Raw genomic sequence first — 18261 nt, forward strand, 5'->3', positions numbered from 1 at the left:
CATTTTCCCTGTTTGTGCTGTGTGCGTTCTTGCATCTGTAGCATTTCTCTGCTTGGAGCTTGTCCAGGCCTGTGATACCTAAGCTGTGTAAGGACCCCCATTAACACAGCTCCGCTCATTCATTATCTTCATGCCCAATCCTGGTGGCAGGCTCGTTAATTTTCAAAGGAATTTGTGAGATCAATTTCCTTTTCCTCAGTGTCTGAATCCCAAACACATGGGTTATGCATGCAAATCAACAAATTGCTTCTAGCTTCTGCCTCTCTCCTTTCTTTCCCCCCCAGAAAGCTGGCTTTAAACTCCGGGGTGCAATCTGTTACCCTGTGACTGCACCACAGGAAATTGATTTGTGTTGCTTTTTCATTTTCATCCATGAAATTAAAAGTCAAGAAACTCAATTTCACAAGTGAAATAAAGTGACATATAAATTTTGGAAGGGATGAGTTCAAACAAAGTGGGTTTGGCTTTTGTACCCCTGAATCAATCCTGTGCATGAAATTTACAAGTTGATGCTCCCATGTTATTCCTGCTGGACATATGTAGGCTATTCAGAACTGTCTTCATGTTTACTTCCCCTTCCAGACCAGACAACCTGCTAAATGAGGCACCGCGAACAAAAGCAGACAAAAGCATCAAAAAGAGGGAATGAGAGGGAAGACGGAAAAGGGGATACAATGGCGGCATGTTTAGAGAAAAGAACGTGCAAGAAAGCTTTCAAAGAAAGACTGGCATCTTCCATTGATCCTCTGCTGCAAGCAGAAAACACTAATGGAGAGGCCAGATCCATAGGCTACGTTCACACTGCAGGTCTTAGTCTTCCTCATCCACTCTGTTTCCAGACTTTCACTGTCTTTACCAGTCAAGGACATTTAGCCCTCACAAAGACCCCAACCTCCAGGATTCATTCTAAGATGTTCCCTAGCATAGATATTCCAGCCTTTTCTTTAATTCTGTCCACGCACACATACTGGCTGTTTGTTGTTGTGTGTATATATTCAGGTTACTGAATTGAGAAGCTCAACTTTTTTTCTACATAACCAGTTATGCAGACAGACTGGAACGCCACATTTAGCCCTTATTACGAACATATTATTAAGGTTAGTTAGACATTTCACGCTATTGCTGTTCAGTTAGAGCATATTTCATAGCGTACTACATTTTCTACTTTACTTTCAGGACCTTTAGAATAAGATATAGACTGAGAAAATATGTCATTTTTTATTACACAAGGTAAACACAAATGTAAAAAATACATTTGTTTTCAAATAATGTGCCACATTGAACACTTTCTAAATAACTCCTCTGGCAGATTAAATATTACTTCTTTTTATTTTGATTTTTTTCCTATTTTTTTTTAAGCAAAATAAACCAAAACAAAGAGGAAAGTCTTGGGAAGATAACAACAACAACAATATGAAAGTGATCCATTGGATTAAGTTAAAAGACGGGTAAAAAGTTTCCGAGCAGCACCTGAAGGCAGCAGCAGCAGCAGCAGATCCACCCCTCCCTCTCCCCTCCTCAGCCGGCCCACCTTGCTCAGTGGGCGCCCCCGCCACCCCCATGAGCGACAAGCCCAGCATCCAAGTGACCTGCTCCTGTTTGCAATCTACGTGTGAGCACCGCAGTATCACGCTGTGAGTCTCCTGGCGGTCGGAGCATGGAGGAATTGGCCAGAGAGAGCATCAGTTTTCTGGCTTCAGCCTCGGCCAAGCCACCTCTGGACGTTGGGCCCCGGCTGGGCTCCGTGGGGGCCATTTTCATCATGCTTAAATCCGCTCTGGGTGCTGGGCTCCTCAACTTCCCCTGGGCCTTCGAGAGAGCCGGAGGAATCCACAGCGCAGTCACCGTGGAGCTGGTGGGTATTTATTCATTTTAGAAAGACATATTATAGAAAGATTCACACTTTGAAATTTTCCCCCCTGCATCACTGAGTCCTGTCTAATACAGAAAATTACTTTAAAAAAAAAGATTATTTATCAGCAATAACAGTTTTATATTTATTGATTCTGGGAGGTTTTTGAGTGGAAGTGATACATCTTATCTCCTTTAAACTGGGGCCCTCTGAGATTAATTAAAAACACTGTGATCTTCTCCACATGGCAGGAGAGGCCATGTTAGACTTGACCCCAGGACTTTAAAATTCACTTTATTCTTATCTCAATAAAAATATTCTCCTCACTTGGCCTCTATAGTGATCCAAAAGTTTGTAAAGAAATCCCCACAAAGTCTTCTTCTTATTAATGTGCAGATTCTGACACTTGTTGTAATTTTGGCAATTTATTTAGCAAAGCAACTCCACAGAGCAAAGATTGTTCAAGACTTATTTTTTTCTTGTTTTACCCTCTCTGGGTGCTCTCTGCACTCATAAAACTCGGTGAAGATTTTAAGCATATTTAAAGCTGCAGCCATTCCTTCTTGGCCACTAGGGGGCAGAAAAAAGACAAATATACAGGTGCCACAATACTCACACTTAAAATTTAACATGTGTTAGTATTCAGTGAACGTTTTGCATGTAATTATATGTGACTAATAAAATTCCAATATTTGCTTTACTTTTAGCTCTAGTTTGGTCTTTAATTAATGGTAGATGAATTAATCCGGCCCACTGGACAGCTTTAGAAAATATAAAGAAGTGCATAGATTTAAAACTTTCACCTGTACTTTAGTTTAACAGATTTTCCAATTGATAAAGACTATCGACACTCATTGGACAGTCTGAGCAATGAACTAACTTTTTCTGTAATTTTACACATTTATCATGTAGTCTCATTGGATCAAAGTGGGCTGTATATGGCCCACGATGTGTATAGAGTTTGACATCTCTGCTGTGGATCATTTTCCCCTCGTACATGGTAATTATGGTAATGATGGTTGAACTGAACTGTTAAAATCAAATCCTCCATTTGGATACTGTTGAGGCTTAAAGTTAGGAGTGTGCACAGGCACAGTCACCTGCAGCTGGTAGCACTGTTTATAGACTGATTGAAGACTTTATCAGATACACCGTGTTAGGACGGAGCTGGAGTCCTTCTTGCTTTGCGAAGTGTCTGAATTCTTTGTGGCATAAATTCAACAAGGTGCTGGAAACATACCTCACAGGTTTTGGTCCACATTTACATGATCGATCATGCAGTTGTTGTACACTTGTCATTTGCATCGGGATCAGGTGACTATGGAAATACAGTGTATATTGTGTATATACAGTGTATAAAGTACAGTGAATATTCTGTCATGTTCAAGAAAACAGTTTGAGTTCATCTGAGCTTTGTGATATCGCACGCTATCCTGCTAGAAGCAGCCATCACAAGATGGGTACACAGCAGTTATAAAGGGATGGACATCAGGCAACAGTACTCAGGTAGGCTGTGGCATTTAAATTGATGGTCATCTGGTACTAAGAGGCCAAAAGTGTGTCAAGAAAATATCCCTCACACAATTACAGCACCACCACTTGCCTGAACAGCGCATGATGGAGCCATGCTTTGATGTTGTTTATGCCAAATTCTGACTCAGCAGAAATCAAGACTCATCAGTCTAGGCAATGTTTTCTGAGTCCGCTGATGCCCAGTTTTGGTGAGCCCAGAACAGGAAAACTGTAGCCTCAGTTTTCTGTTCTTACCTGACAAGAATGAGACCTGGTCTGGTCTTCTGCTTCCAGGTTTAACATTTTATGAATTCAGAGACGCTCTCCTACATAGAAGACAAGTGGTCATTTGAATTACTGTTTCCATCCTATCAACTTGAAACAGTCTGGTCATTCTGTTCTGACTTCTCATATCAACACTTGGTGCTTACTGGATATTTTTTCTTTTTCAGACTGTTCTCTATAAACTCTGGAGATGGTTGAGTGGAAAGATCCCAGTTGATCAGCAGTTTCTGAAATACTAATCCAGCCTCTCTGGCACTAACAACCATGTATTTACAGCCACTTAAATCACCTTTCTTCCATATTCTGATTTCTCAGTTTGACCATGAACAGGTCATCTTGACAATGTCACCATTACATGTCTAAGTGCATTATTGAGTTGCTGTGACACCCAGTACATTTATTAGTTTTCCATGGGGTCATTCATTAAATACATTTGTCACACTGCCAATAAATTACATGCATCCACGCAGGCATTTAGTAATTGTATTAGTGTCACTTATGTTATCCATCAGAAGAGTATGCAATACATTTAAAATAAACATGAGGACCTGATCAGAAGTTAGTGAAACACTGATGCTTCCCAAATGTGCACGGGCAAAAAGAAAACTTTAATGTTTCGTGATTATCTTTTTTTTACCAAGCACCTTTGGACTCAGGACCTAGAGCTGCATGTGGACAAAGGGTATTCAGTTTGACTGAATTTAGGCTTTTGTCATTTAAATGTATTGAGCAGAACACAGTCAGTCAAAATAACACTTGGAAGTTGATTTAACATTGTCTTATTGTCTTGGTTTTCTTCACCTGCTCAGGTTTCCCTCGTGTTCCTGATTAGTGGCCTGATTATCCTGGGCTATTCCTCGTCCATTAGTGGCCAATGCACCTACCAGGCGGTGGTGAAGAAGATATGTGGTCATGTCATTGGCCAGCTGTGTGAGATCTGTTTTGTCTTCAACCTCTTCATGATCTCTGTGGCCTTTCTAGTCATAGTGGATGACCAGCTGGAAAAGTGTGAGTTAATGTTCACTTTTATTTTTCAATCTTTCATCATTTCCTAACTTTACTTTTTTTTTTAAATCATTTTCCTGTTATCCAACATTGTTTGCCAGCAGGAGTTATTCAGAGTGTGTTGAATACTGTATTTAGTTTGAACTCTCAGTGTTGTGTTGTGTTTGAATGGATAAATGCAGACACAGTGGTACAGAAATGTGTCTGTTGGCTCTGTGTTGCAGTAACATGAAACCACTGCAGCTCGTTGCAGGTTTGATTCGACACATTTCTGGTGGATTTTAATGTCAGTTTTTCAGCAAATGTGAAATGTCACAGTTGTGAACTAGAGATTTATAAATACGATTGAACTGTGTTGAGTGACAGATTTGTTTTATGTTGCTAATAAAAATGAAAAATGGGGGATCAATTTGCTTTCGGAGGCAGCCTCAAGTGGCTGGAAGAGGAAGTGCAGACTTTTGTACTACATTGTTACATTAATTTTACAGCCCTGATATTGCCTCTTGCATACAGTTCAGTTTGATACTTCAAAGAAGTGAGCATGCGCTAAACGTCAGTTAGAAGAGTGAAAACAATTCAGAGAGTGATGCAAATAGACAGTACATGCATAAATGTTCAACAGTGTTTTTCAAAACCACAGAGCAACTGCAGTTTTGGCAGCCTTGCTCAGCTCGTGTCATCTCTAAGATGAAATGCAGATTTAAAGTGATTAAATGATAGGGTCCTACTGTATATAATCTTTCTGTCCAGATTACAGGCACTGAAATAGATTCATAATTCATATCCTCTAAAACACAGCTTTCTTGAAGGGCCAGTGGGAAAAATATATAAATCTGTACACTTGGTTTATAAAATCCATCCATCTGTAGTTTGTGGAGCCACAGATTCATTTTTTGTAAATGGATTTCTAGACATATTTTCCTTTTTTAGAAAAAAGGAAAGTGATTGAAGCACAAGAATGTGTTTTTGATGGAGGTTTTTGGGCACATTTACCACTGTGCTCTGTTTTGAATTTGACTTTTCAGCACTTTCATTGTGCAACATCTTTTTTTAGTTTATTTTTTTTAAACCAAACATTCAGACTGAGATAAGCAAGCAGGGAAATTGGTAGAAGCAGATTGCTGTTCATGAATCAGACAGCACAGTTTTATTTGCATTTTCTCTGTTTTAAAAAAAAAAAAATGCATTTAACTTACACATCTGTGATATATGTGTGTTGTTACGTCGCTGTTTTGTGTCTGTCAGTGGGCGACTCCCTGTATGAGCTGGTAACTAATCTTCCGGAGTCAGAGATGCCAGAACACTTCTACATGGACCGGCGCTTCGCTTTGGTGTTGCTCTGTTTCTTCCTCATCCTGCCATTATCCATCTCCAAAGAGATCAGCATTCAGAAATACATCAGGTCAGGTGTTACATGTGGTAGCACTTATAGTAGTTAATGTTTTTTTTTTTTAATTAGGTGATAATGACAGCTAATGGACGGTTCAAATTTATCATTCATATTTCCTGCTGCACCTAGCTGTATCCAAAAGATTTTAGTCACAATGCCTGAACTACCCACTGAAAAACACTTGATTTCTTTTTGATTATTTGTGTGAGACTTTTCTTTTTTGATTATTTCAAAAACCTCACTGTGCTGCCACCCAAAGGCCAAACTGTCAAATTAGGAAAAATGATCACGATATAGGAAACCAATAAGTAATGAGGAGATTAACGTTATCAAGATTGATGACCTTTTACCTGCTGGCAGCCTTCATGACAACTTTAACATCTTGGCTCATTACTGCTTGGCTCAGCATACAGTTTCCTATTTACTGTAATATTAATACAAAATCCTATTACAAGCTCCCTTCTAATATCACCATTCACAGCCCATAAGCTGCTGTGTAAGTTATAGTCAGTTGCAGACCTAATTTTGAGGTTTCTGTGTGGTGGGTGAAGTATAAAAGTTGTTTCTCAGGAGTAGCATAGCCTGCAAAACCGGTGTTCAGATTTGTTAAAGTGTTTTGGAGGTGTGCTTACTCAGCTTTACGGTGCCACAGCGTTTCTTTTCTTAAAGAAGAGGATTATGATCCTCATTTATTCAGAGCATACAGGTCAAGCATATCTCTATATGGATAAATGAGTAGAGAACATGACCCTGGTCAGCCTCCAGTAAGCCTCTCATTCATTTTATGTTGGGCTGAATGTTCCAGTCTGATTTCTGTCTGAAGCAGGCGTTTTGTCTCCATCCTCTCACAGTGTTCTGGGTACTTTGGCTGCGACCTACCTGACCACAGCCATCATCATCAAATACCATACCATGCCTTCTGTTCTGGTTCACGACAGCCCTCTCCACACCAATGGGTACGTACGTTTGTGTGTGAGGGCTACAAATAATGGGTTCCAGGGCTCCAAACAATCTGTTTGCTTCACTGGTCACAACAGTAAGTGAAGTGAGGTTCAGACTGGTCTTCGGACAGACTGGCAGCATCGAGAGTGCAGTGAATCATCAATGCTGTGGTTGATTCGCTTGTTTTCAGTTCTCCAGCTCAATGCTTGTTTTTTTTTTGTTTTGTTTTTTTTAGAACTGTGCTGATTCACTCTTAGATAATATTTCATGTAAACAATTTTAAATCCTTCACATATAATGGAAATGCATTATCCACTACACCATGGAATCACTTTTGTTAAAAAAAAAGAAAAAGTGAATACAAGAGAGCAATTTTTCATTTTTAATTTTCAATTATGTGTTTCCCCCCCCCATTGTCAGACTGGCTGTTTCCCCTCCTTTACTTGTTTTATATCTTGCTCAGCTAAACGAATTGTGAACCGTGTGTAAATTTTGGATACAAGTGTAACTAATGTCAGAGTGAGGCTTTGATATAGACATGGTTATAATAAAATTAAAGGAGAATGTTGGTTACAACAGCCTCAAAGTTCTATAAGGTGACATTTTTAATTGATCTGGTGGAAGGAGGCGACATGGTAGTGTTACGCCCCGCTTAAAAACAAAGTGTTGTCTGGGGTGGGGGTAACACAAAGTGAAAAAGAAAAACTACTGAAAAAATAGGTGTTATTAAACATGATTTATTACACAAAACTACTAAAGTAAAAATGAACACAGGAAAACTCTTTTCTTCACGGTCTCCATGGCCAAAACAACAAACAAAACACCCCCTTTAACTAAGAAAATACACCAAGAACTCTCTAGCCAAAAACAAAATACAATGGCTGAGCTCCCTGTCTAGCTAAAAACAGGAGAAAACAATTGAAACAAAAATGGCAGAGAACCCCTACCTGCTTCCACTGTGAATAACCATTAACACTGTAAAGGCACACCTTTACTCACGACAAAGAAAGAAAGTCAAAGTTACACAGAGTTTAAATTCACACACAGCTGCAGCCTGCTGCCCAAACCACTGTAGCTCACAGTTCTGGCAAATGGGGGAAGTGGAAGGGGCGTGGCGGTTTGAGATGGCAGTCGTGGCTGATGAGCTGCAACACACCTCAGCTGCGGCTCATGAGGCAGACCTGGAACACAGGAAAGGGAGAAAAAAATACTCTCTCATAGAGGGAGAGCCACTAGAGGTGAGCGACCGTAACAGGTAGCATGCTGGTTAACACTGCTGCCTCACAGCAAAAGGGTCCTGGGTTTTTCTGTGTGGAGTTTGCATGTTCTCTTTGGGTACTCTGGCCAAAGACATGCATTTAGTGAGGTTAGGTTAATTAAGTTGATTCTAAATTGGGCATAGGTGTGAATGGTGAAACTAATATATATACATATATATATATATATATATATATATATCAATGCCTCAATGAACTGAAGCATTGTTTTAAAGAAGAGTGGGATAGAAATCCTCCACAACAATGTGAGACACTGATTAAGTCATATGGAAAACAATCACTTCAGATTATTGCTGCCAATGGAGGTTCTTTTGAAAACGTTCCTCTTCACAGAACTCTATGCAGACACATTTTTTAACTGGCACCCAACACCAGGGGGTGCTGCAGAAAGGGGTTTCTTGACTGTTAGGTAAGCATCAGCAGTCCTGTCATCTAGTTCTAATAAACATATTCTAACTCTTCTCTTAAATGCTCTTTTCAGTCTTGATGATGAAGTTTTCATCTTTTAGTTATCATCTATGTGTCGTAAATATACTTCATCACCAGAGCTAGTCCACATATTGAGGTTGCATCCAGGAAATATGGCTTTTGTGAAGCTTCCTCATAAATCTGTTATGAATTGAGGCCACCAGGACAGACGCAGTTTTCCACTTGAAGCCCTGTGTTGCTCTGTCTGGATCACTGACTTAACTCGGCAGCTCTTATCACCCATTTGCCTGTGATTGACAGAGTAACTCTAGAGTGAAGAGTCTCTAAATGCCATGGCATTATCAGTGGTGCCCCAATAATAGACTAATTCTTCTTCTGGTGGCATTTGTGAATCCATGAAAATGACTCTTGTGTTTCCTCCTTAAGGATGAACTCCTGGGCCGCCATGTTCAGTGTCATCCCGACCATCTGCTTTGGTTTCCAAGTGAGTGCAGCAGTTTAAAATATGTTGATGTTTATGTTCATCTAAAACTTGGATAACATGTGTTTCCATCGTCATGCTGCCTTAAGGCTGGAGGCCAGTGCAAGCACAGCTGTCTGTGGAGGAGTACGTAATGTATCAGCAGGAAAAACTGCTTGGAAGTGTATATATGTGGCTAAATATACAAGTAATTTCTAAGCAGGTAATGAGGCACGTCTTCATAATGTTTCACCTGAACGTCTTTTAGTCATACTGCAGACATTTTGGACTTCAGTATTCATAAAGGCTTTAGATATGTGGCTCTGATGTTTCTGCCTCCAAAACCATTGAGCTAAATGGTAATAAGCACAACTCATTTGCCTCTGCAAAACGATTAGGACATTTAGAAAAAATAATAAATAATAAGTCAGGAAATTAAAAACAAAAGGTAAAAAGGTAACAAAGTAAAGTGGAAATACATTGGCAAATAAATGATCTCGCTGTACTGGAAAGATGGCAAACAAACACCAGGTTATTATCATGTGTTCTGTGTTAGTTTCTGTTTCAGCTTTTGGGGGTGGGGGGGTGTTAAGTATGACGTTTTGTTGCTTTGCAGGAGAATTTGAATTGTTTGCCTGAGATAATAACAGTGGAGGAATTAATTTAATTTTGTAGCCAAATTTCTTGAGATAAGGTTAAAGTTTGCTCTTAATTTGAGTGGAAAAAAAAAATCTGAAGTACTGCTCTTACAATCAAAAAGCTTTATAAATGGCTCAGTGGTTTTAATTTAGCTGACATTTGTAGATGTATACAAACCAACGTAATGGGAGAGAATGCGTTTAGATGACATGTGATAATTTGCTATAATTGAAAATATGGGTCTTATGTTTGTAAATGATACAGAAACGGCTGTCATGTCACATTCAGAAAATAACAAGAAAAGTGTTGTTTTGTTGTGCTTTTAAGGCTGAGGACACTGAGACTGAGGCAGCCGGGGCTATTAAAGGCATTAGGTCCATATAATTTTGACACTTTATACCAACATAGTGGATCATAGTCTCCAATGAAGAAACATCAATATGAATGTAAATACAGAGGGTTTACAGCAAGATGCAAAGCAATTGTTTGGGTCTTGCTGTAGAACACGAAGGGCAGATTAGATTTAGCCAGAAAACATCTGAAACAGTTGGCACAGCTAAAAAAATAGACTTTTAAAGCCCAGTTTGCCTTCTATTGGAACAATGGAAAGAGAAAAGTATTAAGAAGGAAAGAAACAGCTCATGATCTGAACAATATAAGATTATCTATCAAACATGGTGGAAGGAATGTTATGGCATGGGTATGGATGGCTGCCAGTGGAACCAGGCCACTAGTGTTTTTAGAAGTTAGATGAAGTGTGAAGTGGAAAAAGACTATACTGATTGCTCAGATCAGCCAAATGCTGCTACACAGATTAGATGGCTTTTCACAGAGCAAATGATTCAAAGCATATCTTAAGACTTTGATGACTTGGGTGGCAGATTTAAAGGGTAGTGCAAAATCAACCCAAGTTTCTCAGGACAAAGAATTTAGACCAGAACATTTTGTTCAATTACTGAACAGGAAACTGAAGGCAGAGAGACACAAAATGAGCAGCAACTAAGGGCAGCTGCATTAGAGGCCACCGAGAGTATCTCAAGAGAGGAAATACAGCATTTAATGATGTCCATGGGTTCTTGACTTCAGGCACACATTGACTGCAAAGGACTTTCAAGCATTAAAAACAATCCCTATTTGAAATTATGTGTCCAGTTACTTTTGTGCCTCTGAAGATGGGAGACTGTGTATAAAAATGACTAATTCCTAAATAGTTGAAAATTTTTGTTAAACCCCTTGAATTAAAGCGGAAAGTTTGCAGCTCAATTACACAGATTGTTTCATTTAAAATCAACTGTTTTGGTGAATGTAGGCAAAAAAAAAAAAAAGAAGTGCCATTGTCCAAAAACAGATGTGACTGTGTAAATGTTGAAGCAGTCATCCTGTAATTTTATCTTGTATGAAGCACCGTAGTTGCAGTTGGATAAGAATAGAAATCTTCCATGTCTTGATTCTTTCTTCCATAAAGTCTCAGGAATCAAAATAGAGCTTTATCGTTAAAAAATAATGCTAAACTATAGTTGGCATGGCCCTCACTCTTCCTGGACAGCCTCTCTGCATCACTGCTGCGGCCATCAGATAAAATTAAAATGCCAAAACAAGTCACATACTTTTATGTTCACACAGAAGCTGGCAAATCGGTTTATGACAGAGATTTGGGGAATCACAATGTTACAGAAATAAACCAAAGCAAATCCATCTATATTTACACCAAAGGTGCTTGGAAACTATAGGCCAAGGTCATGAGGTGTGCAGCCTAACCATTTAGCCACTGGGGCGTACTACAAGCGAGAGGGCCAAGCTATGACAAAGTCTGAGATGCACGATGTTTGCTCAACACGTACCAAAAAGAAGCTTTAAAACTGCTGTCAGTGCTTTGTCAGGGCTCTTACTGCATCAGGCGTGCGGGCAGGTGGAGGGTGTTAAATATCTCGACGCAAGCAGAAGTGAGGATGCACATCTCAGCGTTATTGACTCAGTACGTGCCAGATGTTTAGATTTTGGAATATAAAATGAAGCTACTGCGAGGGCTTCATTAGGTGGATCAGCTGTGTATGAAAGCTGATATTTCCCTCAGCAAATGTTTATGATTGATAATGTCTAGCTAAATTTAACATCAGCAAAACGTATAGATTATTTAGCAGTAACTGGGATGTCAGTTCTGGCTTTTCAGTGCTATATACACTCTCACATCGTATCATTCATGTCCATTGTATTGGGCTGGAAACACAGAAGTCGTTTTGTGTGTTTTTTTGCTCTTTGATGTAATATAGAACTTTCTATGTAGCATATAATGGCTCATATTGGAGAGTGGGTGTTCTCACTTAATCTTTAAGGCTTCTCAGGAGAGTGTGTTTAACTTCAGTGTAAAGGTCAGCAAGCTGCCGCTCACTGTGCTCCATGGGAGCGCCGCAGAGTGAGCTTTTCATATTTAATAGCAGGGCAGAGTGCATGGAAAAAAGATCATTCTGTCAATCTCAAGCAGGACAGACTGATGTGTAACTTCCCAAGTTGCCAAGGTAACCCCTGAAGGCTGCTGGCGGGATCTAATAAAAGGAGGCAAAAGTGTGAGAGGATTGATGCATGTCCTCTCAAACAAACACATAGACACGCTCCCTCAGGGTGAGTGATTGCAGGGCAAAGGGTTGAATAGAGGACTGATGAGATCCTGAGAGGAAGGGAGGGCAAGGAAAAAGGAAGCGAGATTTAACACTGCCCGGTGACAGCTGGGATCAAGTAGGGACAAGAGTCTTTATCCTGAAATCTATGAAGGTTTAATTCAGCCCTATTGTGCCACTGACACAGCCCGTGCACCTTCTTTTATTTCCTACCTCAGTTCATCACACTGGCAGTAACATCAGACATAATAAGACCTTTGGATCCCCAGCCTGAACTATGAGATCCAAAGAGAGGAGAATAATCCGACGCAGACTGTTACAGAGACATGCAGTCTGACCAGCGACTATTCCCTGGTAGAAGCGTTTGGCTCAATGTGTCAGGGGATTGTCTGACTGTGGGCACTGTTACTGTTTCCTTCGACTGCAAAGAAGGAGCTATACTTAAAGTGTGATTGAATTTCACATCTTTGTGCTGGTTCCAGTGTCACGAGGCGTCCATCGCCATCTACAGCAGCCTGGAGAACCAGCGGCTCTCTCACTGGGTCTTCATCTCTGTGGTCTCCATGATCTTCTGCTTCGTCATTTACTCCCTCACAGGTCAGATGACTTCCTCTGCTTCCTCTCTCCACAACCCAGATATTTCATATCTCATGTGTTATATACTCTTATACACGTTTTTTATTACTTGAATACTGTTTTTATCTCACTAATGAGGAACTTTATTTTAGTTTTGCAGTTACATACTATACAGCTATGCAGTTAATATACATTACATCCGATGAAATATGTAACTACTCATCAAATACTCAATTTTTGGTTCCTATGTATTGTACTGAACTCTTGTTGAGCCCAATGAAAAAAAGAACTGCTTTAAATTTATAAAAAAATTGCTAGGAAATTTGCACACCTGTAAATCATATCTATGTGGAATACAAAACCCCCAAAACTAAGTGGATCAGATTTTAAGTTTCATTCTAAATAATTAGATCGGTCACACTTCAATTCAGTTTTATTTATACAGCGCCAAATCACAACAACAGTCGCCTCAAGCCGCTTTATATTGTAAGGTAGACCCTACAATAATACATACAGAGAAAACTCCACAATCATATTTCCCCCTATTAGCAAGCACTTTGGCAACAGGGGGAAGGAAAAACTCCCTTTTAACAGGAAGAAACCTCCAGCAGAACCAGGCTCAGGGAGTTGCAGCCATCTGAGGTGCTTTGAATGTGGCTCAGCTTGGCTGTAATTCTGGAAAGAAATTGTGATCACGTACAAGTTTTAACCTCATATGCATACACAAAAAATATGAACTGACAGTAATCCTCACTGTGCTCACAGAGGCCAACAGAGGGCAACTCTTTCGGTTGCAAAAAAGAAGTTGAGTTCTTTAGAAGGCGATGGGAAAATGACCAGAGTTGATGGCCTTTGTAAACACTTTTTTAAAGGTTGATTATCTTATCTGCTAGTTGGAAGCTCTTTTGAACATTAAATTAATTTTGTAATTTGTAGTTCTATGTATAATAAGAAAGACGACAGAGTAAGGGTAGAGTAGGCCATAGGTTTTGACTACCTTTGTGACTGAATGGGGGGAGAGTTTTCAGTTTATTTTGGGACAAAGTCAGCCTGCTTTTTAAGCCTTTTTTACCTGTGACTCTGCAAAATCAATAGAATTTCAGTAACCACCAAGTTAATTTCAAAATAATCTTCAAAATAACTCCACAAATATGCCTGTTTAGGCATTTTAAGGTGACTTCAGAATTGCTTCTACAGGACAACCTTCATATTTCATTCAGGTTCACTCATTGTGACGCTGGGTCTCATAAAAAAAAGCTGGTGATGCCCCAAAACACTCAAGTCAAGGATTAAAACCATTACCTCATAAAGCAATGAGTTACATCAAGGTGGCTTTACCCAAGTTTTATATCTATTTTTTTTTAAATAACTCATTAAATGATTATAAATCATTGTTTGTGTGGCTGCAGATAACCTGCAGTTGGTGGTAACTGTAAACCTTCACACTTCTCCCTCTGTTGCAGGAGTTTATGGGTTCCTGACATTTGGAAAGGACGCGAGGCCTGACATTTTAATGTCGTACACTAGCAGCGATATCCTGATGCTGATCGCGAGGCTGCTGTTTGGCATCTCTATCATCACCATCTATCCCATCACCCTGCTACTCGGCAGGTCAGCGACTCTTCAGTTGAATCTTGTTAACTTGGCTCACTTTTCCATTTAAATGAAACGATTATGAATTAAAGCAAAGTTTCACATTTAAAAACTCTTGCCTGAAGTGAGGGCAAAGACACAAACTGTGACCACCTAAATCGTCTTCACAGGGTGCAATGTTTCGATTACAAAAGACAGTATGTGGCTACGTGAAGATTGTTTAAGCACATCTGTTTCTGCTCCTCAGATCAGTCATCCAGGACCCGCTGCTGAGCTGGCGACAGAAACGCAGCGGCGTGGTGATGGTAGACTTTGAAAGCCGCAGCCGCTACATGCTAACGGTCCTGTGGATAACTACGACGCTGCTCATCGCTGTGTTTGTACCAGACATCAGCAAGGTCATCAGTGTGATCGGAGGGATCAGCGCATTTTTCATCTTTATCTTCCCAGGTAGCGCTCTTGGTTATTGATGCGTGTTATGACCAATGTTTCACGTGTCCTGTTGAAACTTTGTGTTTGTGTTTGAACAGGGCTCTGTTTGATGTTTGCCATGCAGTCAGAGCCGGTGTCCTGTAAGACCAGGTGAGGGAAAAACTTCATTTAAATGTTAATGTAATGCAAATATACAGATGGAAGGTAATCCAAAGAAGAGACAAAGAATGAAGGAAGTTTGCATAATAAGCTGAAATGCCTGCGTGGATGTTTGACTGGATCTTCACGCTTGCACTACATCTCAAGTTGTTTTCGTGTGACAACCATATCATTATTATCATTATTGTTCTTTTTCCTGCATTTATTCTATTTCACTGTATGTGCCGCTCTCTGTACTCTCAACTGCCTCATGGGGATAAATAAAGTTATCTGAATCTGAAGCTAAAGTGATTAATTTAGCAAACATCTAGTCAGGAGCAATATAGACAACTCAGCTGGCTAATTCATAAATCCATAATAATTTGGGATGACATCTGGTAAAATCAAGATGCAAATCAAGAGTTCTAACGCAGGACTGTCACAGTATCAGATTTTTATCATACATAAAATGATAATATTGCTATATCCATTGAGAATTTGATGTAAAAAGTACAAATCACACTTAACTTTTTATAATTTATTAACTTCCTGTTGCCTTTTGTAAGGCAAACAGTTGCTAAATTGATGATAGCATAGAGAAACTAAACTGCAGTGACTCAGTTGTGGCAACTATAGACACACTTGAGAGTCAAGGTGCAGGGCAAACAGAACCTGTGTATTCAATGAAGTCCTTTCATTAGTGGGATTGTTAGAAATCAGTCTTTATTAAGTATTATCACAGCACTGCTCTTCTAGGTTACATCATTATGCATCAGAAATTTGTCTAAGGAAGGCCAAAATTAGGCGTTTTTCTTCGTGCTCTCTGTGTCTCCTCATACTGTGTTTTAACACAGCTACAGTGTTTTCTACATTTATGGTGGGATTGATGCTCTCCATATTTCTTGTTGTTTTCTGTTGTCAGACAACTTATGAAATAGTGACTTAATAGGAGCAACTAAACTTAACTTGATGACCTGGAGACATTGAAGCTGCTGTTTTGATAAAATATTCATAGTATGATTAACATCCTCTGACACAGTTGCTGTAGATGATGATAATCGTGTTTCCAATTTCTACACAAAATGTGTTTTTCTTTTTTTTCGTGCAGAAAGCTGAAACTAAGAGAGATAAATGCATGAATATAATCCTCTAAGCGTGTATGGCTGGAATGTAAAGTTTCAGTTTAACTTTTAATCTTGTGGTTCTAACCTTTTAAGGAATTATTTAATAGTAGTCGCAGGTCTCAGGATGTGAACCTGTCTGTCAGCTGGTTTGCTCATTCAGAGATTCCTCCTCAGAATAAATCAAATCCACAAGCTGTGTCTGTGTCTAACTCAATTATGAACCCACCTATGCGTGGCTGGCACATGCATATTAAAAGGATGAAACTTTTAGAGAAACATTTTCAGATTTTTTTGTTAATTTTAATGACCTCGCTCTATTAATAATGGTGTGATAAGTTGGCAAAACTCTAAGGGCTACAGAACCATTAGTTGACTCCTAATTTTTCTCTCACTTGCACTGTAGCAACATAAGAAACAGTACAACCTATGGCACAGAGTCTGCAAGTAAAGCAAGACAAAAAGGGTAAAATGAAACGTGATAATTGGTTTATTTAGTGCCACGAGTAAAGGTCAGACTAAATTCAGTGCTGCTGCACCATCTGTTTCATTGAGTGAGTTAAGATTGGGTTGAAGGATGTTACTGAAAGTAAGTCCCATCATTTGTTGACCACTTGGTACCACTTGTTGTCCTCCAGAGTCATCTTCACGGTTTGGGGGGTGGTGACGCTCATCTGTGGAGCCTTCATATTTGGCCAGAGCACCACCATCGCTGTTATGCAGCTCCTCGGAAAGATCTGACTTTTCCACGTCCCTTGATGGTCCGAGTGTTTTTAGAAACAGACAGTGGGGAATAAACCTGAAATAACCGATGGTGAGTTATGGCTCTTTAACAACACATGGAGATGACCCTGGATCAGTGATGCAGCCTTTCAAAACTTGCAGCTTATGGTTTTTAAAGGACTGAACCCAGCAATCATGCCTCCCTCCTCAAGTACAGGATGTTACTTTCACTTGGGATAATTATTCCTACTTGCTATATGATTATCTATGTCTATACCTCTTGCCTTGCTGACATGAAATCCTCAGGTATTTTCTAGTTTGTGCTTACAGTCTTATAACACACTGCCACAATCAGTTTAAAGCTCTAAATAAAACTCTACACTTAGCTTTATCTGTACAAAGCTTAGTGTAGAGCTTTATCTTAATATTGTAGAGTGTTATAAAATGACACACAGCACCTTTTTCACATTTTCTTGAATAGAGTCTACTTTAATTAAAGTAAAAATATTCTCAATAGTGCAACATAAATAATCAAGAGCCATTAAAACTTAAAAAAAAATATTATCATGCAGGCCAAATGGGATGTGTTAATGAGACATGACCTTTTTTTTTAAATGATAAATCTTTTTCATCATTTCCTGCTTGCCTGTTACTGCTGATATGTGGGTAGGCCTTTGGTGGAGCCATAAAAGACTGCGACAACAGTAGCTTGAGGTTGCAACATGAATTCAGGAGAGAGGATAATTTTATGTTTCTGTACGTGAATATTTGGTTTTTTTTGTGTGTAAATAGGTCATTTTTTTTAATGTCTTATAGAAAAAGCAACATTTTGACATTTGTATTAATTGTCATGGTCCCGGGCCATTTTGACCAGTGTTTTGAATTTTCATGCATTTTTGATCAGTCTGTTATTTCCCCTCGTGTCTTTACCCCCTGCGTCTCCCTCTGTGTATCTGTGAGTTCTTGTGCCTTGTTTCCCCTTGTGTTTTATTCCACGTTTCCCCAGCCTGTCACGTCTGTCTCCCTCGTGCTCCCTCCGTCTCTCTCTCTCTCTAGTCTGCGTCTCTGTGCACTTCCTGTTTTACTTTGATAGTCTCCCGTCAGTGTAAGTAGGGTCAGTGGTTCCCAAACTTTTTTGCTAGGCCCCCCTTTGTTTTACAAGAAAAATATTTTGTTTTCAAACTCCATTGCGTTTTATTTCACACCTCAAACATTTAGTAAACAATTAAGCAAATACAAGTAAACTGCAATAAATTACAAGTAATATTACAA

At 39.4% G+C, this 18261-nt stretch overlaps 1 protein-coding gene across 1 annotated transcript; it reads left to right on the forward strand.

Annotated features, from left to right (window-relative positions):
- The first annotated feature begins 1657 nt into the window (after positions 1-1657).
- Positions 1658-17556, forward strand: slc38a8a (solute carrier family 38 member 8a). The gene is made up of 10 exons (XM_063480508.1): positions 1658-1855; positions 4459-4657; positions 5900-6056; positions 6896-7000; positions 9119-9176; positions 12889-13003; positions 14446-14593; positions 14823-15025; positions 15106-15157; positions 16905-17556. Exons 1-10 carry the CDS (start codon positions 1658-1660, stop codon positions 17005-17007), a joined length of 1338 nt encoding a protein of 445 aa, XP_063336578.1. The 3' UTR covers positions 17008-17556.
- Positions 17557-18261: the final 705 nt, after the last annotated feature.

The sequence above is a fragment of the Pelmatolapia mariae genome, linkage group LG7 (assembly GCF_036321145.2).
Source record: "Pelmatolapia mariae isolate MD_Pm_ZW linkage group LG7, Pm_UMD_F_2, whole genome shotgun sequence".
NCBI lineage: Eukaryota > Metazoa > Chordata > Actinopteri > Cichliformes > Cichlidae > Pelmatolapia > Pelmatolapia mariae.

Excerpts from the sequence above, each read along its gene's own strand:
- slc38a8a (XM_063480508.1), top strand. The coding sequence starts at position 1,658 with ATGGAGGAATTGGCCAGAGAGAGCATCAGTTTTCTGGCTTCAGCCTCG. Across the intron at positions 4,658-5,899 it reads GGATGACCAGCTGGAAAAGT|TGGGCGACTCCCTGTATGAG; the intron begins GTGAGTTAATGT and ends TGTGTCTGTCAG. Across the intron at positions 15,026-15,105 it reads TTTCATCTTTATCTTCCCAG|GGCTCTGTTTGATGTTTGCC; the intron begins GTAGCGCTCTTG and ends GTGTTTGAACAG.